This window comes from Nelusetta ayraudi, unplaced genomic scaffold, assembly GCF_046127955.1.
Source record: "Nelusetta ayraudi isolate G7.1 ecotype Tasmania unplaced genomic scaffold, CSIRO-AGI_Nayr_v1 ptg000079l, whole genome shotgun sequence".
Lineage (NCBI taxonomy): Eukaryota > Metazoa > Chordata > Actinopteri > Tetraodontiformes > Monacanthidae > Nelusetta > Nelusetta ayraudi.
In genome coordinates this window covers 427,815-451,703 of record NW_027466129.1, presented here as the reverse complement: position 1 = coordinate 451,703, position 23,889 = coordinate 427,815, and the positions used below count along the sequence as shown (strand labels likewise).

General features: G+C 44.4%; 2 protein-coding genes and 1 long non-coding RNA gene across 9 annotated transcripts; 1 reads left to right on the top strand and 2 right to left on the bottom strand.

Moving 5' to 3' along the window:
• Window positions 1–1,722: 1,722 nt before the first annotated feature.
• On the bottom strand, window positions 1,723–7,025 carry LOC142899988 (4-galactosyl-N-acetylglucosaminide 3-alpha-L-fucosyltransferase 9-like). Of its 4 annotated transcripts, none has more exons than XM_076043974.1 (2): window positions 6,857–7,011; window positions 1,723–3,035 (listed from the first exon to the last, which is right to left on the bottom strand). In XM_076043974.1, exons 1-2 carry the CDS (start codon window positions 6,926–6,928, stop codon window positions 1,944–1,946), a joined length of 1,164 nt encoding a protein of 387 aa, XP_075900089.1. In that variant the 5' UTR covers window positions 6,929–7,011; the 3' UTR covers window positions 1,723–1,943. The 4 variants fall into 4 exon arrangements, with proteins under 4 accessions (XP_075900089.1, XP_075900090.1, XP_075900088.1 ...); XM_076043975.1 differs by lacking the exon at window positions 6,857–7,011 and adding an exon at window positions 3,282–3,314 and having other exon boundaries at window positions 1,725–3,035; XM_076043973.1 differs by lacking the exon at window positions 1,723–3,035 and adding an exon at window positions 4,205–5,743 and having other exon boundaries at window positions 6,857–7,025.
• An 893-nt stretch (window positions 7,026–7,918) lies between these two features.
• Window positions 7,919–12,675, top strand: LOC142899990 (uncharacterized). 2 transcript variants are annotated; one of them, XR_012928839.1, is made up of 4 exons: window positions 7,919–7,979; window positions 8,780–10,196; window positions 10,321–10,410; window positions 10,625–12,675. It is a non-coding gene; the product is annotated as an uncharacterized LOC142899990 (long non-coding RNA). The 2 variants fall into 2 exon arrangements; XR_012928838.1 differs by having other exon boundaries at window positions 8,780–10,410.
• On the bottom strand, window positions 12,447–18,110 carry LOC142899989 (4-galactosyl-N-acetylglucosaminide 3-alpha-L-fucosyltransferase 9-like). Of its 3 annotated transcripts, none has more exons than XM_076043978.1 (3): window positions 17,812–18,110; window positions 15,842–16,354; window positions 12,447–13,904 (listed from the first exon to the last, which is right to left on the bottom strand). In XM_076043978.1, exon 3 carries the CDS (start codon window positions 13,878–13,880, stop codon window positions 12,786–12,788), a length of 1,095 nt encoding a protein of 364 aa, XP_075900093.1. In that variant the 5' UTR covers window positions 13,881–13,904; window positions 15,842–16,354; window positions 17,812–18,110; the 3' UTR covers window positions 12,447–12,785. The 3 variants fall into 3 exon arrangements, with proteins under 3 accessions (XP_075900093.1, XP_075900094.1, XP_075900092.1); XM_076043979.1 differs by having other exon boundaries at window positions 15,842–16,326; XM_076043977.1 differs by lacking the exon at window positions 15,842–16,354.
• Between the last annotated feature and the right edge of the window lie 5,779 nt (window positions 18,111–23,889).

The following is a 23,889-nucleotide window of genomic DNA, read 5'->3' as shown; positions in this document are numbered from 1 at the left end:
CTGCTTTTCTTTAAATTGCCCTGGAAATGTTAGATCTATTCATTCATTCATCTTCCATTCCTGCTTCTTCCGGGGCTCAGGGTCACGGGGATGTTAGATCTGATTTAAAGTCAAACTTCACGCCCAGGGGCCAGAACCAGACCAGGACTACAGGCTTTTCCACCTCCTTGACATCTTCAACATATTCCATGTGGTTTTGTGCGGTTGTCATTGTTGAACAACTGGGCGCTTCAGAATCAAAATACAGCAAGAAGACCAGGAGGCAGCAGGTGAGGCCAAGAGCAGCTGCCTTGCCAAAGAGCTGTGTTTTTCTGGACTCGGGAGGGTTCATCTGTGGATGCAGAGAAGTCTTTAGGAACCACCACAACATCACACAGTATGATGCATATCAGATTATTTCTCCAGGAACTGTATAAAAGCTGCATTTATTTACACTTTTTTCAAATAATAATCCATAGACAACAAGTGTTCCTCCATAATAATTCTGTTAGAAACCTCTATGAGAGAAACTCACAAATTAACCTTTTAATACAATAAAGTTATGAATTCAATTTATAAAGAAAGACAGTGTTGTTACCTTTTCGACCGATTGTGAGGACTGCAGCGACGGCAGTCGCAGCGTTTCAAGGGTGTGACCCTGAAGCTACATAGTTGGACCTGTAAAACCGGTGTTGTTAAGGAAACATCATTAGCTAGCAGCACCAACTGCAACCAGGCTCACAAATGTTTCAGCTTGTGGTACAAAGGGGACAGGGCGAAACCTGATCAGCCAGTTATTGAGTGAAAACGTGTTGTTCTCTCAATGTGAACTTTGCTACCCTGCTTTGAGGAAGCTGGGAGGAACAGACGTCGTCGTCAGCATGTGAAACCCAAATTCATTAAAAAAAAAAAAAAAAAAATCAGTTAATTAATTAAAGAATACTTTGACCTCTGACTGTGATTTTAGTTGGACTAATGGTTAAAACGAATCTGTAAATCAAAGTCGAAGGCAGGTACAAAGACTCAACATGACCTCATTCTCAGTGATGAGACCTTGAATCGGACTCATTTTCGTGTCGCTGATCCCTTCCACTGCCCTTCTCGGCAGCTCTCCGTGTCTGTTAGCCACGTCTTTACGCTGGCAGGTCGAGCAGCTCCAGCCTGAAAACTCCCCGATTAGAATTAGTTGAAGCGGGATGATGGCGGTGGAATGGTGTCAAGTCCTGAGACCTGTATCTACGTATGTCTCCCACTTGGTGCGTGAAAAACCTCTTCATGAGTATTTCAGATGAAATCCTGCACCATAATAGACAAGTGAATAGTTAGTCATTATTTACTTTTTTGTCTGTTTTTTTAAATAGTAGAATTAGCAGCGACTGAAAGTTTGAAGGCCACCCAGCGTTGTGATAAGATTGCAGTTCCACCACCATCCACTTGGCTGCAGATGTGTCAAATCACCTGACATGGTTAAATAATGATATAATCACTTTAAAAAAAAACAAAAACAAACCCAAAAAGTCCATTAAATAAATTAATTTAATCCTTACTGCATTTTTTTTCTGACTTCAAACAAAATCATTGGTCTGAAAATGGCTTGTTGAAATGTAACCGGACTGTAAGGTGTAAGCTGGACGGAAGACGTCGCAGCAGCAGCAGTTACAGGAACCAAAGGGAAGTTAACATCTGCAACTCCAGCCAGGCAAACAACCATCTGAGTGATAAATCAGACTGAGTGACACAGGTGATACTCTGATATGGGCGGATTATGTTTATTGGTAAAGAATCAGGAAGGATTGCTGTGACCAGTCCTGGAACCCTGCATGGTTAGATGACGATGGCTGAGCTTTGATTAAACAATAATAGTAACAATAATTACTATAGAAAAATTAGAATAATTAGAATAGTAACAAGACCAAGTCCTTCAGGTTTAAGGATCATCACAGTTGCTTTTCTGTGCCCTGGACTCAGTAATACCATTTATAGAGGTCATCGATTTCATTGTAGTAGGAGTCTTTGGCTATGTGGTCGCAGGCGTAGCAGATGGGCTGAGTGAACTCGTTGTGAAGAGTCAAGAGGTGAGGATAGGCCGCGTAGTGCCTCCTCCACTCAAAGTAGCGCATGTAGGCCTCGTCGTTCTTGTCCAGGAACTTCAGGTGGTCGGCCAGCGACTTGGCGTCAGGGAAGTCGTTGATGTGGATGAAGGAGTCGGAGGGGTAGAGCTCCTCGTAGTTCTCCCTGGGCGCACCCAGGACAACAGGAACCGTCCCCGATGACAGCGGCCCATTGATCTTCTCGGTCACGTAGTCTTTGTGGATGGAGTTCTCGAAGGCCAGGTAGAACTTGCAGCTGGCCATGGTGGGGTAATAGTCCTCGTAGCTCAGCCTGGTTCTTCGATACGCTTGGCCAAACAGTGTGATTTCAAGATGTTTGGACAGTTCGCGGTAATATTTGTCTCTGGTACCAGTTCCGGTTGAGTAGGCGTTGTTGCTGACGATCCAGCAGACAAATTTGTCTTTTTTGGGCAGGATAAAGTTCTCCTCCTCCGTGTCTCTGATGGAGACTTCATTCCTCACCGTGATGTCTGCATCTCTTCTGTAGTTCAGGGTCAAGTTGAACATCTTCTCCAGCCCTGGTTTCCTCGCTGTGTTTGTGGGCGATTCCACGTTGAACCAAATCCACTTCTGGAAAGGCGGACGCGGATCCTGCGGCATGTTTTTCAGATCCCAGCCGATGTTCTTATGGAAGAAGATGACTCCTTTTGATTTATGGTAGAGGGATCTGTCGTCAGTAAGGACACAGCTGTCAATTTGGAAATATTTCACACAGTCTCTGAAGTCAAACTTCACGCCCAGGGGCCAGAACCAGACCAGGACTACAGGCTTTTCCACCTCCTTGACATCTTCAAAATATTCCATGTGGTTTTGTGCAGTTGTCATTGTTGAACAACTGGGCGCTTCAGAATCAAAATACAGCAAGAAGACCAGGAGGCAGCAGGTGAGGCCAAGAGCAGCTGCCTTGCCAAAGAGCTGTGTTTTTCTGGACTCGGGAGGGTTCATCTGTGGATGCAGAGAAGTCTTTAGGAACCACCACAACATCACACAGTATGATGCATATCAGATTATTTCTCCAGGAACTGTATAAAAGATGCATTTATTTACACTTTTTTCAAATAATAATCCATAGACAACAAGTGTTCCTCCATAATAATTCTGTTAGAAACCTCTATGAGAGAAACTCACAAATTAACCTTTTAATACAATAAAGTTATGAATTCAATTTATAAAGAAAGACAGTGTTGTTACCTTTTCGACCGATTGTGAGGACTGCAGCGACGGCAGTCGCAGCGTTTCAAGGGTGTGACCCTGAAGCTACATAGTTGGACCTGTAAAACCGGTGTTGTTAAGGAAACATCATTAGCTAGCAGCACCAACTGCAACCAGGCTCACAAATGTTTCAGCTTGTGGTACAAAGGGGACAGGGCGAAACCTGATCAGCCAGTTATTGAGTGAAAACGTGTTGTTCTCTCAATGTGAACTTTGCTACCCTGCTTTGAGGAAGCTGGGAGGAACAGACGTCGTCGTCAGCATGTGAAACCCAAATTCATTAAAAAAAAAAAAAAAAAAAAAAATCAGTTAATTAATTAAAGAATACTTTGACCTCTGACTGTGATTTTAGTTGGACTAATGGTTAAAACGAATCTGTAAATCAAAGTCGAAGGCAGGTACAAAGACTCAACATGACCTCATTCTCAGTGATGAGACCTTGAATCGGACTCATTTTCGTGTCGCTGATCCCTTCCACTGCCCTTCTCGGCAGCTCTCCGTGTCTGTTAGCCACGTCTTTACGCTGGCAGGTCGAGCAGCTCCAGCCTGAAAACTCCCCGATTAGAATTAGTTGAAGCGGGATGATGGCGGTGGAATGGTGTCAAGTCCTGAGACCTGTATCTACGTATGTCTCCCACTTGGTGCGTGAAAAACCTCTTCATGAGTATTTCAGATGAAATCCTGCACCATAATAGACAAGTGAATAGTTAGTCATTATTTACTTTTTTGTCTGTTTTTTTAAATAGTAGAATTAGCAGCGACTGAAAGTTTGAAGGCCACCCAGCGTTGTGATAAGATTGCAGTTCCACCACCATCCACTTGGCTGCAGATGTGTCAAATCACCTGACATGGTTAAATAATGATATAATCACTTTAAAAAAAAACAAAAACAAACCCAAAAAGTCCATTAAATAAATTAATTTAATCCTTACTGCATTTTTTTTCTGACTTCAAACAAAATCATTGGTCTGAAAATGGCTTGTTGAAATGTAACAGGACTGTAAGGTGTAAGCTGGACGGAAGACATCGCAGCAGCAGCAGTTACAGGAACCAAAGGGAAGTTAACATCTGCAACTCCAGCCAGGCAAACAACCATCTGAGTGATAAATCAGACTGAGTGACACAGGTGATACTCTGATATGGGCGGATGATGTTTATTGGTAAAGAATCAGGAAGGATTGCTGTGACCAGTCCTGGAACCCTGCATGGTTAGATGACGATGGCTGAGCTTTGATTAAACAATAATAGTAACAATAATTACTATAGAAAAATTAGAATAATTAGAATAGTAACAAGACCAAGTCCTTCAGGTTTAAGGATCATCACAGTTGCTTTTCTGTGCCCTGGACTCAGTAATACCATTTATAGAGGTCATCGATTTCATTGTAGTAGGAGTCTTTGGCTATGTGGTCGCAGGCGTAGCAGATGGGCTGAGTGAACTCGTTGTGAAGAGTCAAGAGGTGAGGATAGGCCGCGTAGTGCCTCCTCCACTCAAAGTAGCGCATGTAGGCCTCGTCGTTCTTGTCCAGGAACTTCAGGTGGTCGGCCAGCGACTTGGCGTCAGGGAAGTCGTTGATGTGGATGAAGGAGTCGGAGGGGTAGAGCTCCTCGTAGTTCTCCCTGGGCGGACCCAGGACAACAGGAACCGTCCCCGATGACAGCGGCCCATTGATCTTCTCGGTCGCGTAGTCTTTGTGGATGGAGTTCTCGAAGGCCAGGTAGAACTTGCAGCTGGCCAAGGTGGGGTAATAGTCCTTGTAGCTCAGCCTGGTTCTTCGATACGCTTGGCCAAACAGTGTGATTTCAAGATGTTTGGACAGTTCGCGGTAATATTTGTCTCTGGTACCAGTTCCGGTTGAGTAGGCGTTGTTGCTGACGACCCAGCAGACAAATTTGTCTTTTTTGGGCAGGATAAAGTTCTCCTCCTCCGTGTCTCTGATGGAGACTTCATTCCTCACCGTGATGTCGGCATCTCTTCTGTAGTTCAGGGTCAAGTTGAACATCTTCTCCAGCCCTGGTATCCTCGCTGTGTTTGTGGGCGATTCCACGTGGAACCAAATCCACTTCTGGAAAGGCGGACGCGGATCCTGCGGCATGTTTTTCAGATCCCAGCCGATGTTCTTATGGAAGAAGATGACTCCTTTTGATTTATGGTAGAGGGATCTGTCGTCAGTAAGGACACAGCTGTCAATTTGGAAATATTTCACACAGTCTCTGAAGTCAAACTTCACGCCCAGGGGCCAGAACCAGACCAGGACTACAGGCTTTTCCACCTCCTTGACATCTTCAAAATATTCCATGTGGTTTTGTGCGGTTGTCATTGTTGAACAACTGGGCGCTTCAGAATCAAAATACAGCAAGAAGACCAGGAGGCAGCAGATGAGGCCAAGAGCAGCTGCCTTGCCAAAGAGCTGTGTTTTTCTGGACTCAGTCTGGTTCATCTGAAGGCACAGAGAAGAGTCAGGACAGGACAACAAATAGGATTGTGCATGTATCAAAATATCTTCTTCATCACAGAAAAGCGTGTACAAGAAACCAGTAAAATGTGAAATGTGAAAGAGATGTTCCAGCAATATGAATTTATATTTTTCCTTTGAAGGAAAATAGAATCGATAAAAAATGAAAAATGAAAAAAAATATGTAAAAGAATAAATATACATTTGTGAATGAATAGATAAGCTGCACAATAGATAAGCAATAGATAAGCCAAATCTCAGAGCAAACTTCCTCCACGTCCCAGGAGAGTCTAAAGACTTAGGGCATCGAAATGATTATTTAAACATAAACATATGAGTTATTTTAAAAATGGCATGTTTACACGGGTTTGATTGGTTCTTTTTAAATTTATTTTGTCTTGTGAGTTTTTTGTTTTAGGTTTTTTTTGGGTCCTCTGACACACAATTCTCTTTTTTAGCAATTCAATGTCTGAGCAAGTATAAGGTGTGTTTCACCTGTATACTATAGGCCTCTTCAGTTTGACTCCCCTCTTCTACGAGCTCAGCTGCAAGATACTATCGCAAAAAAGAGACAGAAGAATTTTTTTGTAAGCTAGTGTCTGCTGACACGCGTGTTTGCAGGAGACTAGAGGACAAACTTCAAAGGTGTGATATCTTTAACAGTTGTAATACACACACACACACACACACGCACGCACACACACACACACACACACACATACACATAAAAATATATCCATATATATGTATGTGTGTGTATATATGTGTGTGTGTATATATGTGTGTGTATATATATATATATATATATATATATATATATATATATACATAAATATATATATATATACATATATATATATATATATATATATATAAATATATATATATATATACATATACATATATATGTATATATATACATATACATATACATATATATACATATATATATGTATATATATATATATATATATATATACATATATATATATATATATCACAACAAGATCAATAACTAAAACACAGGGTCAAAACTACACTGATGCATCCATAAAATTACGGAGCAATGGTAACAATAAGAAAAGATGCTATTCTCACCTTCTGATGAAGTGCGGTGCCTCCACTATTGACGGTCGAGTTTTCGTTGCGCACAGGTGAATACAGCGGCATATGCTCAGTGTTGGAGCCACTGACGCACAGAAGCGGGAAGGAAGATGGCACCTAGGCTGTAAAGTAAATGGAACAAAATGTGAACTGCTGCTAGACTTGTTCCAGACTCAGCGCTTTATGGTTCAATAGCGTTCGGTATGGGCGAGGGCAAAGTGTCCACCTGGTTTATTTTACTATTTTATTACGTGATCGGTTGAACTTCTGTCGACTGGCCCTGTTTGTTTAGAAACACACCCTTCAATTCACTGCTGAGTGGATTTAGACTTTAGACTTTAGACTTTAGACTTTCTTTATTGTCATTGAGAAAAAGGAAACAGCAGTGATTCCTTGCACAACGAAATGTCATTGGGTAAGGGTTAGCAATGTCTCTTACAATCTATGTACAAACTGAGATAAATATAAAAAATATGAAAATATGAGATATCTGGAGGTAGAATGTTGGTGTAATAAAAATAGAGTAAAATATAAAGAGTAAAGATAGTATAAATAGCGACGAGGTGGTGGAATACAAACAGTATAAACAGAATAAACAATGACCAGGTGGTGGGGTATGTAGGCTGTATAGTATGGACAAATATAGACAATGTAAACAGTATAATGGCGACTGTGGACTGTATGCACTGTAGAAAACGATTTTTGAGAGTGATAAATATAACCATTCATTCATTCATTCATTCATTCATCTTCTATACCCGCTTATTCCTATTCAGGGTCACGGGGGTCTGCTGGAGCCTATCCCAGCTGTCATAGGGCGAAGGCCGGGTGACACCCTGGACAAGTCGCCAGCTCATCGCAGGGCATAAATATAACCAATTAAAATAATCTAAAATGTGCTTAATTATTGTGGTCAGTGAAGGAATTATAAATTAAAGGGTAGATTTTACCAACACTACCTATTTGAAAAAGGTAAGAAGTGTTACATCGACAAATTTAATAGAATTTACCTACGTTGTCCTACGTTGCAATATGCGCATGCGTCAGCCCAGCTCATGAGCGCGAAAAGTCATGAAAACGGAAGTCTACTTCCTGCCGATGGAGTACTGGATTGAAGGTAAATTAGGATGACTCTTGTACATCTTTCTTGATATAATGCACAAAAAAAAACACACACGCCAATTTATGTAATGACGAGATATTCAACAGGAATTGTGGTCTAGTTGCTACGTGTAATGTGCTTTCGTGTTACGTGCCATGCGAGCTTGGGGGGGGGAGCACGCCCGAAAGTTTGAATTGCCGACGTGCGCCGGCGTTTGACCTTACATTTGCGAGCTAAACACAAGTAAACTGGCACTAATCACCGGAGAAATACAGGCCGGTAAGGACAGTTTGCGGTGTAATGTGTTCGTTTGTGTTTGCTGTACTGGCCGTTGTTGTACTGCGGTCAAGTGGGCCGCCGTTCGTCCTCGCGCAGTCAAGCCAGCCGCTTCTACATTTTCATTGCGCCCGTGTTTCCGTACTTACGGCGAGAGTCCACTGAGAAAGGGGGACCTGGGGAACACTCTGACAACATCCTCAGTCATTATTAAGCATATTTACTGTAGCATGTTGTAGATATTAAGCCTCAAAGTTGTTGTTTTTTTTTAGCTTTTCAAACAGGCAAAAACGACCTCGTACCCCATCTTTACTGTACAATAAAATACAATTGCTCCATAAGTTCTGACAATGGTTAGTACAGTTGACCTGAGGAATACCCTGACTATATCCACAATGATTTTCAAGCATATTTACTGTATAATCTTGGAGATATTAAGCCTCAAATCCTGAAGCCTCAAATCCTTGTCATGTCTTTGAGTATCATGATTGTTTTTTGTGTATCATAATTAAATGAAAAGATTAATCTGCCTTTTACAGATCCAGTGTGACACCTGTTGCCGGTGGTTCCATGTGGAGTGCCTTGACATGGACTCTGCAACACTTCGGCAGGCAAAGGCTCGTGCATGGAATTGTGCTATTTGCCAGCAATAAAACCTAGCGCTTTTATTAATACCTCAACTGGTAAAGAATAAATCATCTGTTAAAGTTACGTTATGCTGTTTGTTGTTTTTTATTGAAAAAACAAACAGTTGCGACCCAGAAGCGGACACAGGAGACTCGAAAGGTAATGAAAGAGTTTACTTACAAGGAGCACCGAAACAACGACTATTGTAATTGAACACCTGAAACAAACTGAAGAAGTGTCTGAGCCCTTGAATAGCCTGAGGAACATTCTGAGATTAAAGACTAAAGAAAATAATAAAGTAAGACAACAGGGAACTCCCCAGATCACAGACCAACAGAGAACTGACACAAGTAGGGGTGTTGATTAGCCTATATTTCATTGGTCCACTGTTGTACAAGTTATTGTATAAAAAGTATGCAGTATTAGACCCTTTCCAATCCAAAAAAACAACAAAAAAAAGGCAACTTTGAGGTTTAATATGTTATTGTGCAGTAAAAATAATTTTGAATATTGGCGCTTTTCTGCCGCAAAAAAAAAGAAAATGCAACTTTGAGGCTTAATATCTCCAAAATGCTACAGTAAAAATGTTTGAAAATAACTGAGGATGTAGTCATGGTGTTCCTCAGGTCAACTCAACTGTTCACACCATCGTCTGAACCTATGGATCAATTTGATGTTATTGAACAGTAAAAATTGAAACAAAAAAAAAAAAAATCAGAGAGAGAGAGAGTTAACGCGCTTTACATTGAACTAGCGCTGACTTTCTCATTGGACTCTCACACGGGCGCAATGAAAATGTAGAAGCGGCTGGCTTGACTGCGCGAGGACGAACGGCGGCTCACTTGACCGCAGTATGGAACAGCAGTGGGTTTTTTTTGTCTCGCATCTGGCCAACGTTACTTTCTTTAGCCAGTGAGCGGCGGCGCTAACTTTTTTTTTTTTTCATGCCATTTTACTTACTGTTGAACACGTTCGTTTAAGTAGCTCGACGCGACAGGCATTGTTTGTTTCTGTTTTATAATGTAAAGCAGCGGCACTAAAAAAAAAAAAAATCTCCCTCCACATCCGGTTGGGGAAAATCAAGACACATTGGAGAAGGAGAGTTTGCGCCATTCAGTGAGGCTCAGGTGAGAAAGTTTGATAATTTTCCTTTCCACAAAAAAAAACGTTTACGTAAACTTCACCAGATAAAAGAAGAGTTCCGTTGTATAACGGCCATTTCCTTGGGGAAATTAATGCTGTAACTCACCACGTATTCTACAACTGATGTTTGCAAAGGGAGGAGCTGCTTGTTCCAAGATGCGTCCTCTGCTGGACACTATAAATAACGTATGTTTTTTTTGTTTTTTGTTTTTAAGATATGTGCAATATGCGCCTTAAGTGAAACAATTAGTAATAATTGAAATCTTTGACTTCCACTGTAAGTATTTCTCTAAATTGTATCCTCTTACAGTCACTGGTCGTGGAAAAAAGGGATGTAGTTGCCTGTTGCCTCACTGAATACCTTGGGGAAAAGCAAGAAGAAGTTTTCCAGGACTGCCAGGTATGTTGGTAAATGAATCTCCTCTCCGCTGTCTACACTCTGTTCCTCTCCGCTCTACTAAGTTACGTCTTGAAAAATGTAGATGCACTGACTGTCAAATGCTGAGCTTTTTAATGTCCCCTGCTTTTATTGAGTTGCTTTAACATCTTGAACTACATGAAAAATAATCAAAATAAATTAAAATGTATATTTTCTTTGTTTGTTTCTTTTTAAGATGGAGGACGAATATGGGGACCACTCTGACCAAACCATGAAGGTGATTGTGATCCATAATGTAATGGCTGAGGAGGATCTAGCAGAAGTGTCTATTGTGATTGAGGGTAACCAAGTGCTGACTAGGTGTGGAAACCGAACCAAGGCATGCATGCTGTTGATGGGATTGATCTACGCTCTCAATCTTGAGTATCCTATGACACTAAAGAACACTTTTGAGGTATTCCAGAAACTTTTCCTGGAGCTTGACGGAGCAAAGCTTCTCAAGAAATTCAACAGCCTTAATGGCAAACTAATGGAACAAACTCTTCACATGAAAGTTCTTGGACAGACTGATGTTTACATTTCAGAGTTATGTAATTTAGATTTTATTGATTTTATTTGAGCAATGTTATACCTCGGATCAGGAGGTCAACAGGTTTGGCGTTGGTAAAATGTTTTGTGAGTTATGCACAATAACTAAAACTAAATGCAAAGAAATGCACTTTTGAAGGTGCTGGCATTTTCTGTCTTGTCTCTCTCCTCATCCCCTACTTAAATATTTTGTCTGCACATGGGTTCTCACCATATTTGCTTAAATACACACACGTTTGGAAACACCCATGCACGCACACACAACTGACATCCTCACACACTACCTCATTTTGTCTTGTAAGATATTTTGCATATGTGGTTCCTATTTTAATGTTTCTGTAAAATAAAACCATCCATATAATGACTTGTTTGGCTGTAAGTTCTTGGGTATCTTTTACCTAGTAGTCGTACTAGTAGTGTAGTAGTAGTGCTAAAAAAAAAAAACACAAGTTAATTTTAACCAATTTTATTGAGTAAATTAGTTGTAGAATGTAACCATACGTAATACCCAATTCATGTTGGTATTTTATACCTTTTGAATTAAGGTACTCAATATCCAAAACATGGAGTCAAATCTACCTAAATAAACTGGGTGCAAATTGTTACCTCAGATTAATTGGGTAAATTCTATAGGTTGTTTTTTAGAGTGTGGTCAGAGAAAAAATGTTGCAAAAGGACTCTAGTGTTGGTGTCAGTGTCATCAGCTGCAACAGGAGGGTAGGGGGTTAACTGGCGTTTAACAGTGTGATGGGGTGGGTGGGGTCGGACAGGATCCGGTTGGCTTTGGATCGGCATCGGCTATCTGCAATGTCTTTGATGGGATGAATTATCTTATCTTAAAAAACATTCAAATATTATTATGTCCTATATCCTAGTGAAGATTTTCTACCTTAAGAAGTATTTGAGGCTGAACCCTGTTGCAAATGTTGGAAAGTGTTTTTTTTTTAATTATTTTCCCCCCCCGTCTATAACCAATGAGTTTTAAGCTTTTGCAGATTTGTTTCTGTGGAAATGCTTTTTTCATGCTCATGTTTGCTGATTGCATTTCATGACTGCATAGCCAAAAAAAAATAACGTTTTTGAAACACAGCCATTTCACAGCCACGTCACACCATTTCACACACAAAATAAATATTGTCCCGATTGGACATATTAAGTTTCAAAAATGATTATAGTAATAATACAAATTACAAAAACCATTAAGTTGGTTTGAGAGAAGAAATACATAGCCTACAATTAACTAAAAATGTCAGCACACACAGGCATCCTTTGTTTCTCCTCTGTGTAAATATTGACCAGGATATTCAGTGTAAGTGTCACGTCTATTTGTGATGTTTACACGGAACGCTGCGGCTCTTTCAAATCATCAGGCTGGTTTGTGAGTGACATGCGAGGCGGAGCTCCCAGAGAGCTGTGGTTGATGTGCGAAGCGACGAAAAGAAATGGCAGGGGGGGGAGGGGAAACCCTAAAGCACAAATCGGTTATTCAAGGTCCAAAAAATTACCAAACGTTTGAAAAAATGTTTGAAACTGAGTGCAAGAGCTTTGGCAGTGCGAGGAATCCCTCTATATGCTGTAGGCCTTTTTTTGGCAAGGTCAGGAACTCTTCCTGTCAGCAGTGACAGCTGGGAAAGTCTAAATCTACCTTTGGCAAAAACAAAAAGATAATTGGTTGACACACAATTAAAAAATGACAGACATCCACTTTGTTTGGGTGGTGATGGGGTAGAATTTGAGTTTTCTCAGTGCAAAAAGTTAAAAAGTTTTTGATTCCTTTTGATTTCATCATCACAGGCACCATGGTGGCCCTACACGCCGAAGAACCACTTGTAGAGGTCGGGCACCACCCTGTACTCCCTCCTCAAGCCCACGTGGCGGCAGGCCTGGCAGATGGCGTGCGCAAACTTGTGCCTGTCGGCGGTCGGGTGCCTCTTGATGGTGTGGACGCGGCGCCACTCAAAGAATTTCATGTAGGCGTGGCGGTCCCGGTCCAGTCCGAGGAGGAAGCGGGCCAGTGCGGCCGCGTCGTGGAAGTCGTCCACGTGGATGAAGGAGGCGGGTGGGGCGATTCTCTCGTAGCTTCTCCGCGGCGGGCCCAGCACGACGGGCACGGCGCCGGCCGAGAGGGGCCCGCTGAAGGCCTCGGTGATGTGGTCCCCGGGGGCCGAGGCCTCAAAGGAGAGGTAGAACTTGCAGGCGCCCACCGTGCGGAAGTAGTTCTCGCCGGCGACGGCGTCCGACGAGCTGGCGAAGGTCTCCACGGCCATGTGGCGCGCCAGCTCCTGCTGGTAGGCGGCCGCACGCTCACCCCCACCACCGCCGGCACCGTCCACGATCCGGCAGAGCAGCCGCGTCTTCTCTGGCGGCACAAAGTTCAGGTCGCTCCTCCTCCGCAGGGTGACCCCCGGCCGCGCGCTGATGTCGGCGTCGGCCCTGTAGCCCAGCGTCAGGTTGAAGAGGCCCTCCAGGCCGGCAATCCTGGCCGTGGCGGCGGGGGGGTCGGCGTTGAACCAGATCCAGCTCTGGGAGCGGGGCCGCTGGGCAGCGGCGGGCAGGTCGGCCAGGTCGGCGCCGATGGCCCCGTGGTAGAGCAGCACGGCGGCGGCCTGCTGGTACAGCGAGCGGTTGTCGCTGAGCCGGCAGCCGTCGACGGCGAAGAGCGTCTCGCAGTCCCGCAGGTGGAAGCGCCGGCCCTCCGGCCAGGACCACACCAGCAGCAGCGGCGTGTCGGTCCGCGGAGGGCCCAGGGTCGGCGACGTGGAGGCCGGCTTGTCGCACTGATGAGCGGCCGGCACCGGGTAGCACGGCAGGGGCGGGGCCGACTTGTGGTACATTAGGAGCAGCACCAAGACTCCGGCCAGGGCGGGGGCGGCCGTCGCCGTCGCTCTTAAAAACCGACACATGACGAGTGGAATGGTGACGCGAAGCTGCAGGAGTGAGTGTGCAACAGGGGGGGGGGGTCAGAAAAAAAACAAAAAAAACAAAAAAACAACAGCGTCAATGACTCACTTCAAAAACAGTTTGATTCCCATTGTAATACATATTCTCAACGCTGAGGCTCAAGCTTGGCCTTCATGTATTATGAAAGGCGTTTGTTAATATTTGATAAATATATTAATAAAAGTGTAAACTCAGTAAAGTGAAAGTGATTCAGCTTTTTTCTCATATGTGTATATAGACACTACCAGTCAAAGGTTTGGACACACCATCTCAAGCAATTTATTTATTTTTTTATCTTTACAACTTTCTACACTGCAGATAGACCAGGATATATGAGCAAGATATATGTAATTACGCAGCAAAGAAAAACGTGAACTCTAAATATGCTTTTTCTGAAAGGTGGCTAATTTGAAGAAATGAAATATAAAACGTGTCCGAGTTATTTTACACTTTTAATAATTAAATGTGTGTTCATAAGTAGTTTTGATGCCTTCAGTGAGAAACTGCAATGGCAATAGCCATGAGAATGAAAGAAAAGACTTTTCGTTACGGGTCATTTCAAGCGTGTATGCGCGAGTACTGAAAATGGACGGATGGATAAGAATATACATGGAACAAGAGTCTTGCTCCCATTTAGCTGCCATCTTGCACTGCCATATTTGTAAGAAGGCCTGGTGTGGACGATCCAGCTCACTTTGTATTTAGGGTGAATGCTCGCGTCTCCAAATAAACCAACGAAAAAGAAGGTGGACGAGGTAGCTACGTTTGCGTGCACAGGCCACTGTAGTTTACTGGCAAGCTTGACGGAGGGAGGGTGAGCGAAAGAGCGCTGCAGTCTAAAATGTAACCACTTGATGTCGCTGTTTCTTCTCAAAATCCCCAAATATCACACATTAAAACATTTAATGCAACGTATTGGAATCTGCACCAAGGAGCTTCACTCAAAAAAAATCCCCCAAAAAAACACTTTGCAGCATCGTCACTCACAGGCTGAAATCAAAAAACATTCAGCCAGCAAATTAGCTAAAGACGCAGAGCAGCACAAGTCAACGAGACAACTGGTTGCGACACGTGGTCGTCAGAGATTGTGTTTTGCATGAGCCCTTACGATTATGACTGCAGGTGGAAGTTGTGGAAGGTTTGTTTTGAATACTTGCTTGCTGCAGGAGGGCGTCTGCTGGCTCGTCCTGTCAGAGCTCCAGACGGCGAGCGAAGGGGAAAAGGCCGAGGGAAGCTTGTCGTCTTGTCCCCCGCCTCACAGCTCGGGTTTCATCACAGAGAACTGAGGGAGAGAGCAGAGCGGGCCGTGGCCTCCCTCCTGATCACAAAGACTTGGACGATGTCTGTGTAAACAAAGAAAAATGAATGAAAAATAAATGAATAATCAATCATCATCTAAAACAATCATCTGGTTAGCTTGCAGTGAGCAAAGACAGCAGCCGGATAAAAACGACTACCCCCTGACCCCCATCCCAGCCCCTTTTCAAAAGGGAGCATGCAGGAACACGCTTGGTATGAGTCAAAGCAAACACACACAGAGAAACAAGAGAAAAAAAGAATCTTTTGGCAGCGGTGCGGCTGGAATGAGAAGAAGACCAGAAGCTTCAGCACAAAGAGAGATTCACTTTGACTTGAACAGAAAATAAGAACTCACAGCCAACCTGAGAAGATAAAACGTGATGTTTCGCTACGGAGGAACAAAAACAACGACGACAACAATAACAACAACTCCCAGATTATCAGGAACACCAACCTCTTGAATAATAATTTTTAAAAAACAAAAGAAAACAGCAATCACTAGAAGAAGTCTTACATGAAGTAAAATGGAAGTTTAAAAAAAAAAAATCAATAGAGCAATATTTCCAATTTAGAATATTTTCTGTTACAGAGCAGAAAGAGTAACAGAGTGTAATGGCTACAGCACCTCAGAGCTGCCAACTGGAGAGAGAGAGAAAGAGAATCATGCGCTTGAGTTCACGTCACAGTCGAACCAAGGATTCCTTTTCTACAGACCAAAGCAGTTCACTGTCCTTTCAGACCGCGCACACCCGGATGGGGAACCAGCCAGCGGCTTTTCAACTCTAGAATCTTGGAACTTTTAATGTGAATGTATCTACATATACAACCCGATTGTTCCAACTGCCGTCCTCGGAGGAGAACGAGGGCGGGTCAACAGTGTCAATGAATGCATATGCAGTCATAAACATATATGCTACAGCACAGCGCTCGTTCTTATCTCGTTGCACTCATGCACCGCCGCTGCTGTTAGGCTGCAATCTCATCTCCTGGCTGCCTCTCGAGTTCACGTGACTCCTGACTTGTTTGTCCATCGGGCGGCGGCGTCGTCGTCAAACCACCACTGAGGAAGTCGAGGCTCTGCAGCTCCAACAGCCACAGGCCTTTCAGACCCTAAAGCAAACAGACGCGGGTGGCCCAGCTGGCCCACCTGCAGTTTATTCCCACCTCATCCATGCGCACGCACGCACACACACACACAGGCCCTGTCTGCACTTGGTCATTTCATGCGTTTTTCGTATTCCGATCGGCAAAAAAACCCATTAAGTAACCAAGTGCAAACGGTCCAAATCCGTTTTGTCACCCGAATACCGCATCGCATAAAAACGCATTCGTCACGGACGTGCGAACAGAATGCGAGCTCAGTCCACATTAAGGACCGCCTACTCCACTCACCTCTGCCGTGTACGTACTTGGTCGGCGCCCCACCTCCCGGCGTCGTCATTATAAAGTTACAAACAAGAAGCGAAAACAAATCATTTTTGTTAGACTCGTTTATTAGCATGCTAATAAATTTCATTCCGGATTAGCGTATTTTGTCAGCGGAGCAGCGGTCGCAGTTTCCCCACATATGTGATTAAATGTGCGACGTTGCATCCGAATATTTGCCAGCCACTGTTGATCCGAAGATAAAAGTCGTCACCACTCTGTCCCGCCAGTCGTTGCTCCTCGTTCGGATCCATACGAGCTGCAGTAGAATTAAAACGAGTGACTTGATATGGTCCGCAAACAGGAAGTTGATTCTTATTCGCTTTCATGTAAAACTCGCCGTGGTTTTGCGCTTTACTGCCCCCAGTCGCTAAAAACGGAAATGACGCATGTGGCATTTGCACAGGTTCGGCAGGGGGGGGGGGTGTGATGCGATCACAAATGGCACGCTCGAGACGCATGTTAATGCTACGTGCGAACAGATGCTTCGAGATCCGTTCTCGTGATCCAATCCCCCAAAACAGTTACAAGTGACCAAGTGCAAACATGGCCACACACACACACACACACACACACACACACACACACACACACACACAGATTCCGATTCAGAGACTGTGTATGTACACACACACTTACATACATACATACATACATATACAAATATACACGTATACTTGCATTCATCTGTATGTATGTATGTATATATGTATAAAGTGTGTGAGTGTCGTGTTTACTATGTAAAAAGGCTTTCCAAATGTGTTGCGAGTATTTTTTTGTGTGCAGATAACTCGGTGTGAGACTACTGTTTTAACCATGGTTCCACCAGAGGGCGCTGTTACACAGCAACTCAGACTCACCTCTACGGCGGAAGGAGAGCTAAAGAGAAGTTAAAACTGCTGAGAAGATTATAAGGTTTGAAAAGAACCAAAGGTTTAAAAAAAAAGGGGGGGGGGTCGTGGTAGTGGTAGTGGTTCGAAAATCAGTCGGGCAGAACTCAGTGAGAACTCAGTGAAATGAGTGCAGTGTGAAGGCAGCATGGGAGGTCATTTCCGGGTGGGTGCGTTACGTCCATGGATGTACGATAAGAACGTCCAAATGCGGAAGGTGAAAAGCTGGGGGCGGTGAGGTGGTTCATCATTATTAGTTGTCCGAACTCTTTACTCCTACCTGAGCCCTGATCGCAGCAGCGGCAGCAGCAGCAGCAGCAGCCGCCGCCTCTGGGCTGCTTCATCCGGAAGGAAACTCCCCGGGCTGCCCGAAAGACGCCGTCCAAAGTCCACCAACTGCAGCTGCGTGGTGGTTGTTTTCCACAAAGAGGCAGTAGAAGAGCTGGACTGTGTCAACACACACACATGAGCTCACTAACTCCGTCCCTCCCTCCCTCCGGCGCATAACAACAAGGCCTCCGAGGCTCCGTTTTCACCGCGACTCCCGCTCGCAGCAGCCGGTTAGCGAGGTCCCTCTCTCTCTCTCTCTCTCTCTCTCTCTCTCTCTCTCGCTCGCGCTGTGTGTGTGTGTGTCTCTCTCTCTCTCTCTCGCGCTCTCGCTCTCTCTCTCTCTCTCTCTCGCTCGCTCGCGCGCTCTCTCTCTCTCTCTCTCTCTCCCCCCGACTCCGCTTTCTGTTTCACTTCAGGGCTCGCGTCCCTCCTCCTCCAGCCCTGTTGTTTATTCACCTGACCACCTGCTGCTGCTGCGGCCGCTGCCGCACACGCAGTTTCCGTGAAACCGTAAAACGGTCACGGTTTAACTTCACAGTTTGGACCAATGATTACCCCTCGCGCTTTCCGCCCCCGTTTTTGTTTAGTTTTTTGCTGCAGTACCGCAAATGGCCACACGAAGGCCTTCACTTCACCAACGTGGATTCCTCTCTGGCTGTGCGTTTCACGAGAAGTCAAACATCCACTGTTCAAAAGAAATACACAACACTAACCCTTTGTGATGCCCCCAGGGTGGCCAGGGTGGGGTTGATTGTTCCCATCCCGACCTCAGCCAGGTGTCAGCGCCACCCTCTGACCGGGTGGAGAAAACATCTGGAAAGTCCAGAAATGGGGCTTTTCACTTTGTTCCCACACTCATATATTAGACATTTGAATCTGGGGGTTTTGAAAAGGCGAGAAAGAAAGAGAGAGAGAGAGAGAGAGAGAGAGAGAGAGAGAGAGAGAGAGAGAGACTCCAGAATGCCAGAAGTTTCCAAACAAAAAAAAAATTCACCCACATGATGAAAAAAAAAAATGCAAGCGAGCCCAGAGATTGACGCCAATGGGCCGACTGGGCAGACAAAAGATGTTTTAGAAACACATGATGAAAGAGGAGCCTGCAGCTGATCAGTCTGCTGTTCACAACACTGAGGCTGTTGTTCACAGGCCCGACTGTCCTCGCTGTCTGCTGCCGCCATGGGAAGTATGCCACATCCCATTCCAGTGACAGACAAGAAGAAAATATCATAGGTGGGCTCGGCGGGAGGCGAGCGCAAAAAGAATATTTGAGGAGAAAGAAAGCAGCGAAGAGTGTGTGCGCCAAAGCAGGATCTATCCAGGTTTTTTTTTTTTTTTTAATCCCAGTTTAGGCTTCTTTCAAGGTCTAGTGTGTAACATTTTGAGATTTTTAAGAAGAAACAGCGACATCAAGTGGTTACATTTTAGAGTCACTTAAGTCCCTGTACGGTCTCTGTACCTTTTCCTCTCCCAAGCTTGCTGATGAACTACAGTGGCCTGCGACCACAAACCTGGATACCTTGTCCACCCTCAACTGTGTTGGTTTATTTTAGGACACCAGCGTTCACCCTGAATACGAAATGCGTTTTTTCTATATGTGTATTCTTATATACATCAACACAAGAACTGTAGAAAAAAACAAATTACTTTTATTGTACTGTGGGTATACACTTTTATTCATGTATTTATGGGATGTAAGTTAACCTTATACCAATATAAAAATCATAAATGAAGCTGTATTTCACACAGTGGACCTTTAAATGATGCGACTGCAACTGAAACTGAACAGGATGTGAATTTTGTTGGGATTTTTTTTCTTTCCGTCAGAATGTTTTCTTTTTCTACCCAGAATACCATAATGAACCGAAATCACAGAGGCCCGATGTGTAATTATCTCCAAGAAGTGCAACCGACCTGTGATAAAGCAGCCGGACGTGACTCCGGAGTCCTCGGTGGTGGCGGCGTCCTTCACCTGGAAGCTCCACATCATCATCATCATCATCATCATCATCATCATCATCATCATCACCATCATTCACCGCAGAGCCACGTCAGGGAAATATAACCTGGGTGGAGAATTGGAGTAGTGAGCCGGGAGGGGTGTGTGTGTGTGTGTGTGTGTGTGTGTGTGTGTGTATGTGTGTGTGTGTGTGTGTGAGAGAGAGAGCGAGAGAGAGTTTTCAGGGCCTGGACCACAAACCCAGCCAGCCGATGGTTTTATCACCGCTCCTCTGCATTTCTGCAACCCCGCTGTCCGCACTGTGTTATTTCCCTTGAATAGCTACTGCAGCGGCTGAGAGTTCTTGACCCCGCTGACCTCCTCCGCCTGTCTCACAGCCAGACTGCCGGGCCGCTGCCCATCTTCGGCCTCGGTGGAATTACACAGTTGCGCCCACGCGGCCGTCGGGCTGACGAGGAAAGGAGAGTCCGGGACTCTCCCAGAATTCCCGGTGAGCAGTGAAAGGGCACGTTGATGGGAAGAGGCTGCTCTCATTTTCACTTTTACCTGACACAACAGCTCACTGTGCCCTGTGCAAGGCGGCGCTTGTGCTGGCAGCACGCCCTGTGTGTGCGTGTGCGTGTGCGCATGTGTGTGTGCGCATGTGTTTTTACTGTGAACACCCTGTATTTCTCACCGGGCAGCCTCACGATATTTAGTATCCATTAAAAAAAAAACATTAAAAAAAAAACTACATCTCCATATTTAGCTCTCTGCTCACAGCTTCCTGATAAAACTGATGTTTTTTCAGGCCTTCCACATATGCGGAAGAAGAAAAAACAGCGGCAACAAAAATAACAAAACGATGTGGTCATAGAGGGCGGAACCAACACGTGGCCAGGGGGTGTGGCCACGAACCAGGTGTTATAGTGGGTAATACGCTCTGTATTACCAAAGCACCAAAGCACCGATTTACAGAAGTATGCGCTTCAGCGCACGTTTTCCTGAAGAGAAGCAGAGGTGGCGGAGCCACGGGGTCGGTGTGACAGGAACAGGAAGAGCCAGAGCTGAGGGCTGTTGTTAAGCTCCACCCACCACCGCTGATGCAAACTCGCCCACCAACAGGAAGCTTCTCGACGTTACCAAGTGTCTTTGTCGGTTGCGAAGAAATCTGATTGGCTCCATGATGGATGAGACAGACAAAAGACCATTCAGCTACTTCTGGAAAGAGCTCCTCCCCTTTTGAGATTGGTGTCTTGCCGCCCAAACAAAGTCACACATCAGGATAATAATTTAGAATCAAACCCTCTGAAGCCTTTGGACCAAAGCCAGGTTTCACACCAGGTCATAAGCAGCAAGCAGGTCATAAGCTGACGGCCCTCTGGAGTCTGGATCTGCTTGCGGTTTCTTCCCACAGGGGAGTTTTTCCTTGCTCTCTGGGCCCAGTTGGTTTTTCCTCTGATTGTACAAAGGACTTTACACAAATTAAAGTTGATTGATCGATTGATCGTTTTCAGAGCCTGAAGCTAAACATTTTTTTAAAGCAGGTTCCAGAGTCGGTGAGGTTTCATCTAAACGCAATCACTAGTTTTTGTTGTCGTTGTTTTGTTTCTGTTTTTTTAAACAATGATGTCGCGGCCTGGCCACGCAAGCTCGTGAGCACGCTTGGTGGTCTTCTTCACCAGGTTCCAAGGCAGTAACCTTGCAGCGCCACATGAGGCCAGGCATAAGTACTGCAGCGGTTTCAGTCCAACGTTTTTGTGAGGCGACTCTGTCCGTATAAAGAGTGATCCAGAAGATGGACGGGGTTCGAGAAACACCGCCTTGCTGAGCAAGATGGCCTCAGATCTGGATCTCAGCGGCAGCAACAACTCCATTCGGTCAACTTCTCCAGCTATTTTAACCCTTGTTCCGTACTAACCTACAAACCCCTTTCTTGAACCAAGACAATGAGGCAGTTTTTTTTATCGAGTCCTGAAGCAGCGGAGGCTCCTCCGGAAAGGTTTTGCCGGCACATTTTGTTTTGTGAGCGCTGTGGTCGTCTGTTAGTGCGTCGACCGTCATGCCGGTGGTCTGCTTGCGTCTGCAGGGGCGAAAGCAGCGCCGACCGCCAGACCGCCCCTCTGGTCACAAGTCCGGAGTGACACCGTCCCCAAACCGCGGGCTTTCCTGGGTCGCGTCCGTGAGGCAGCAAACAGATGTCCTCTGAAGTTCAAATCACCCTACCGAAAAAAAAACAACCAAAAAAAAAAACAGAAGACAGAGGAAACACTTTGCATCGTAAAAACTCTCATTTAAAAACAAAAAGATGCAGCGAGTCACAATAGAAGTGCTGTGGAACACATTTGGAGTTTTTTTGTTTTTTTTGTTTTTTTACGTGCACCCTCTGAGATATCAAGAAGTTTCAGAGGGGGGGGGGGTTGTAGTTGAGGAGGAAGTCTGTTTGATGTTTTTGCAACCGTAAGCAACAGGCTTTATGGGTAATGTGGTCTCAATGGGGAAGAGCACTTGTGAAAACAATACCAGTGGTATGTGAAGGTGGGGGACTTTTTTTTTTTGTTGCTTTTTTTCCTCTTTCGTTCTTTCTTCTTCTTTACGACGGCATCAAACTGTCTGTGACATTTTGCGCGGCGGCAGAAAAATAAATAAATAAAAAAGGCGGCGCTGCGGCCGCAGGGAAACGGTTTTGTTATCGTTCTTCTTCTTCTCCTCCTTCTTCTTCTTCTTCTTCTTCTTCTTCTTCTTTGTGGCGGTCGCTGCAGGAGTGACTGTTTATTTCATCATACGAGCATGAAAAAACTTGGGCAGGCTGTGCGCGAGGCGCTGAAAAATTGAAGGCCGGATGAAAAGGCTGCTGTTTACAGCGGGAGCGCTCGACCTTTGTGTCGCACAACAGACACTTCCTTCGCTTTCCCAGAATGTTTTATCATGGGGCTTCCTGGCTGCATTTTCTCCATTAACTTCACCTTTTCTTCTTCTTCATCTTCTTCTTCTGCACTGGCTGTGTCCTGCCTAGCACCAACACCATCAACATATGCATTATTCACGAGGACCAGATGCACGTTTATCTCCCGACAGACACATTAATGCTACAGCAGCAGCTGTGTGTGGCGTGTTTTGTGTTTTGTGTTTTTTTTTAACGGGTGAGGGAAAACACGCGGAAAATCCTGTTGTGTTCACCAGGACTCTTGAAGAAAATCCCCAGGTTTGCTGCTCTGCCATGCTGTAAAACCCCACCTTACTGCCGCCTCTTTCGCCAAATCACTGGTAGGAAAAATGATGACAAAAAAAGGCACAAAGACCGCACATCTATCAGGTAGCAGAAAAACAAATGTCGGAAATGTGTAAATGCGGTGCTAGTTCAGCGATGTTTTTGTATTCTGTGTGTTGTGGAAGCAAAGAGACTTCGGGTTAAGTGCCGTAGTGACATCATCAGACTGAAACAGTGTGGTGGTGTTGGTTAATAGCTCACATTATCCGCTAAGGGGATTTTTTTTTTCTTGTGTGTTAAATTATAAGGGGACCTTTTGACACATTTACAAAATGCTGTACTGTGACAAAAAGTTTTTTGTGTATTACAAAGTCATTTCTGTTGCAGCGAGCGATGAAGTTGGAACGGAATTTCTCAGTGCTGTATCATCACGCGTTGAAAAATTGACGATATCAAGTGTGGATAAATGTAATGTGTGCAGAAGTTTGTGATAAATCCCATAACTGAACTCCAACAGATTACATCATTGACACATGCAGCGCTGCTAACTGGCTGAATTTGAGACTATAGTAATTTGGTTGCCTGCCCAGTGCGCTCTCTGAATATGGACTGGTATGTGTTATGTTGTTCTCCACCAGGCCACCAGGAGGAGCTGTGCTAATGATAGGGGGTGTCTTTCTATGGTTAGTTAGTAGCTTAATGAAGCTTCAAAAATGATTTTTCCATCCATAGAAAACTACACACCCACTACCAGTAAATACATATACATATACAGTATATATATATATATATATATATATATATATATATATATATATATGTACTAAATCGTTGCATTCAAGTAGACAGCTGTTCAGCAATTTCGAGAATTTCTGCAGACA

Bases quoted from the DNA above. Each gene is read 5' to 3' on its own strand.
- LOC142899988 (XM_076043973.1), bottom strand. From the start codon at position 6,928: ATGCCGCTGTATTCACCTGTGCGCAACGAAAACTCGACCGTCAATAGT. The intron at 5,744-6,856 runs GTGAGAATAGCA...CTGTGCCTTCAG, and splicing joins GCACCGCACTTCATCAGAAG to ATGAACCAGACTGAGTCCAG.
- LOC142899989 (XM_076043978.1), bottom strand. From the start codon at position 13,880: ATGTGTCGGTTTTTAAGAGCGACGGCGACGGCCGCCCCCGCCCTGGCC.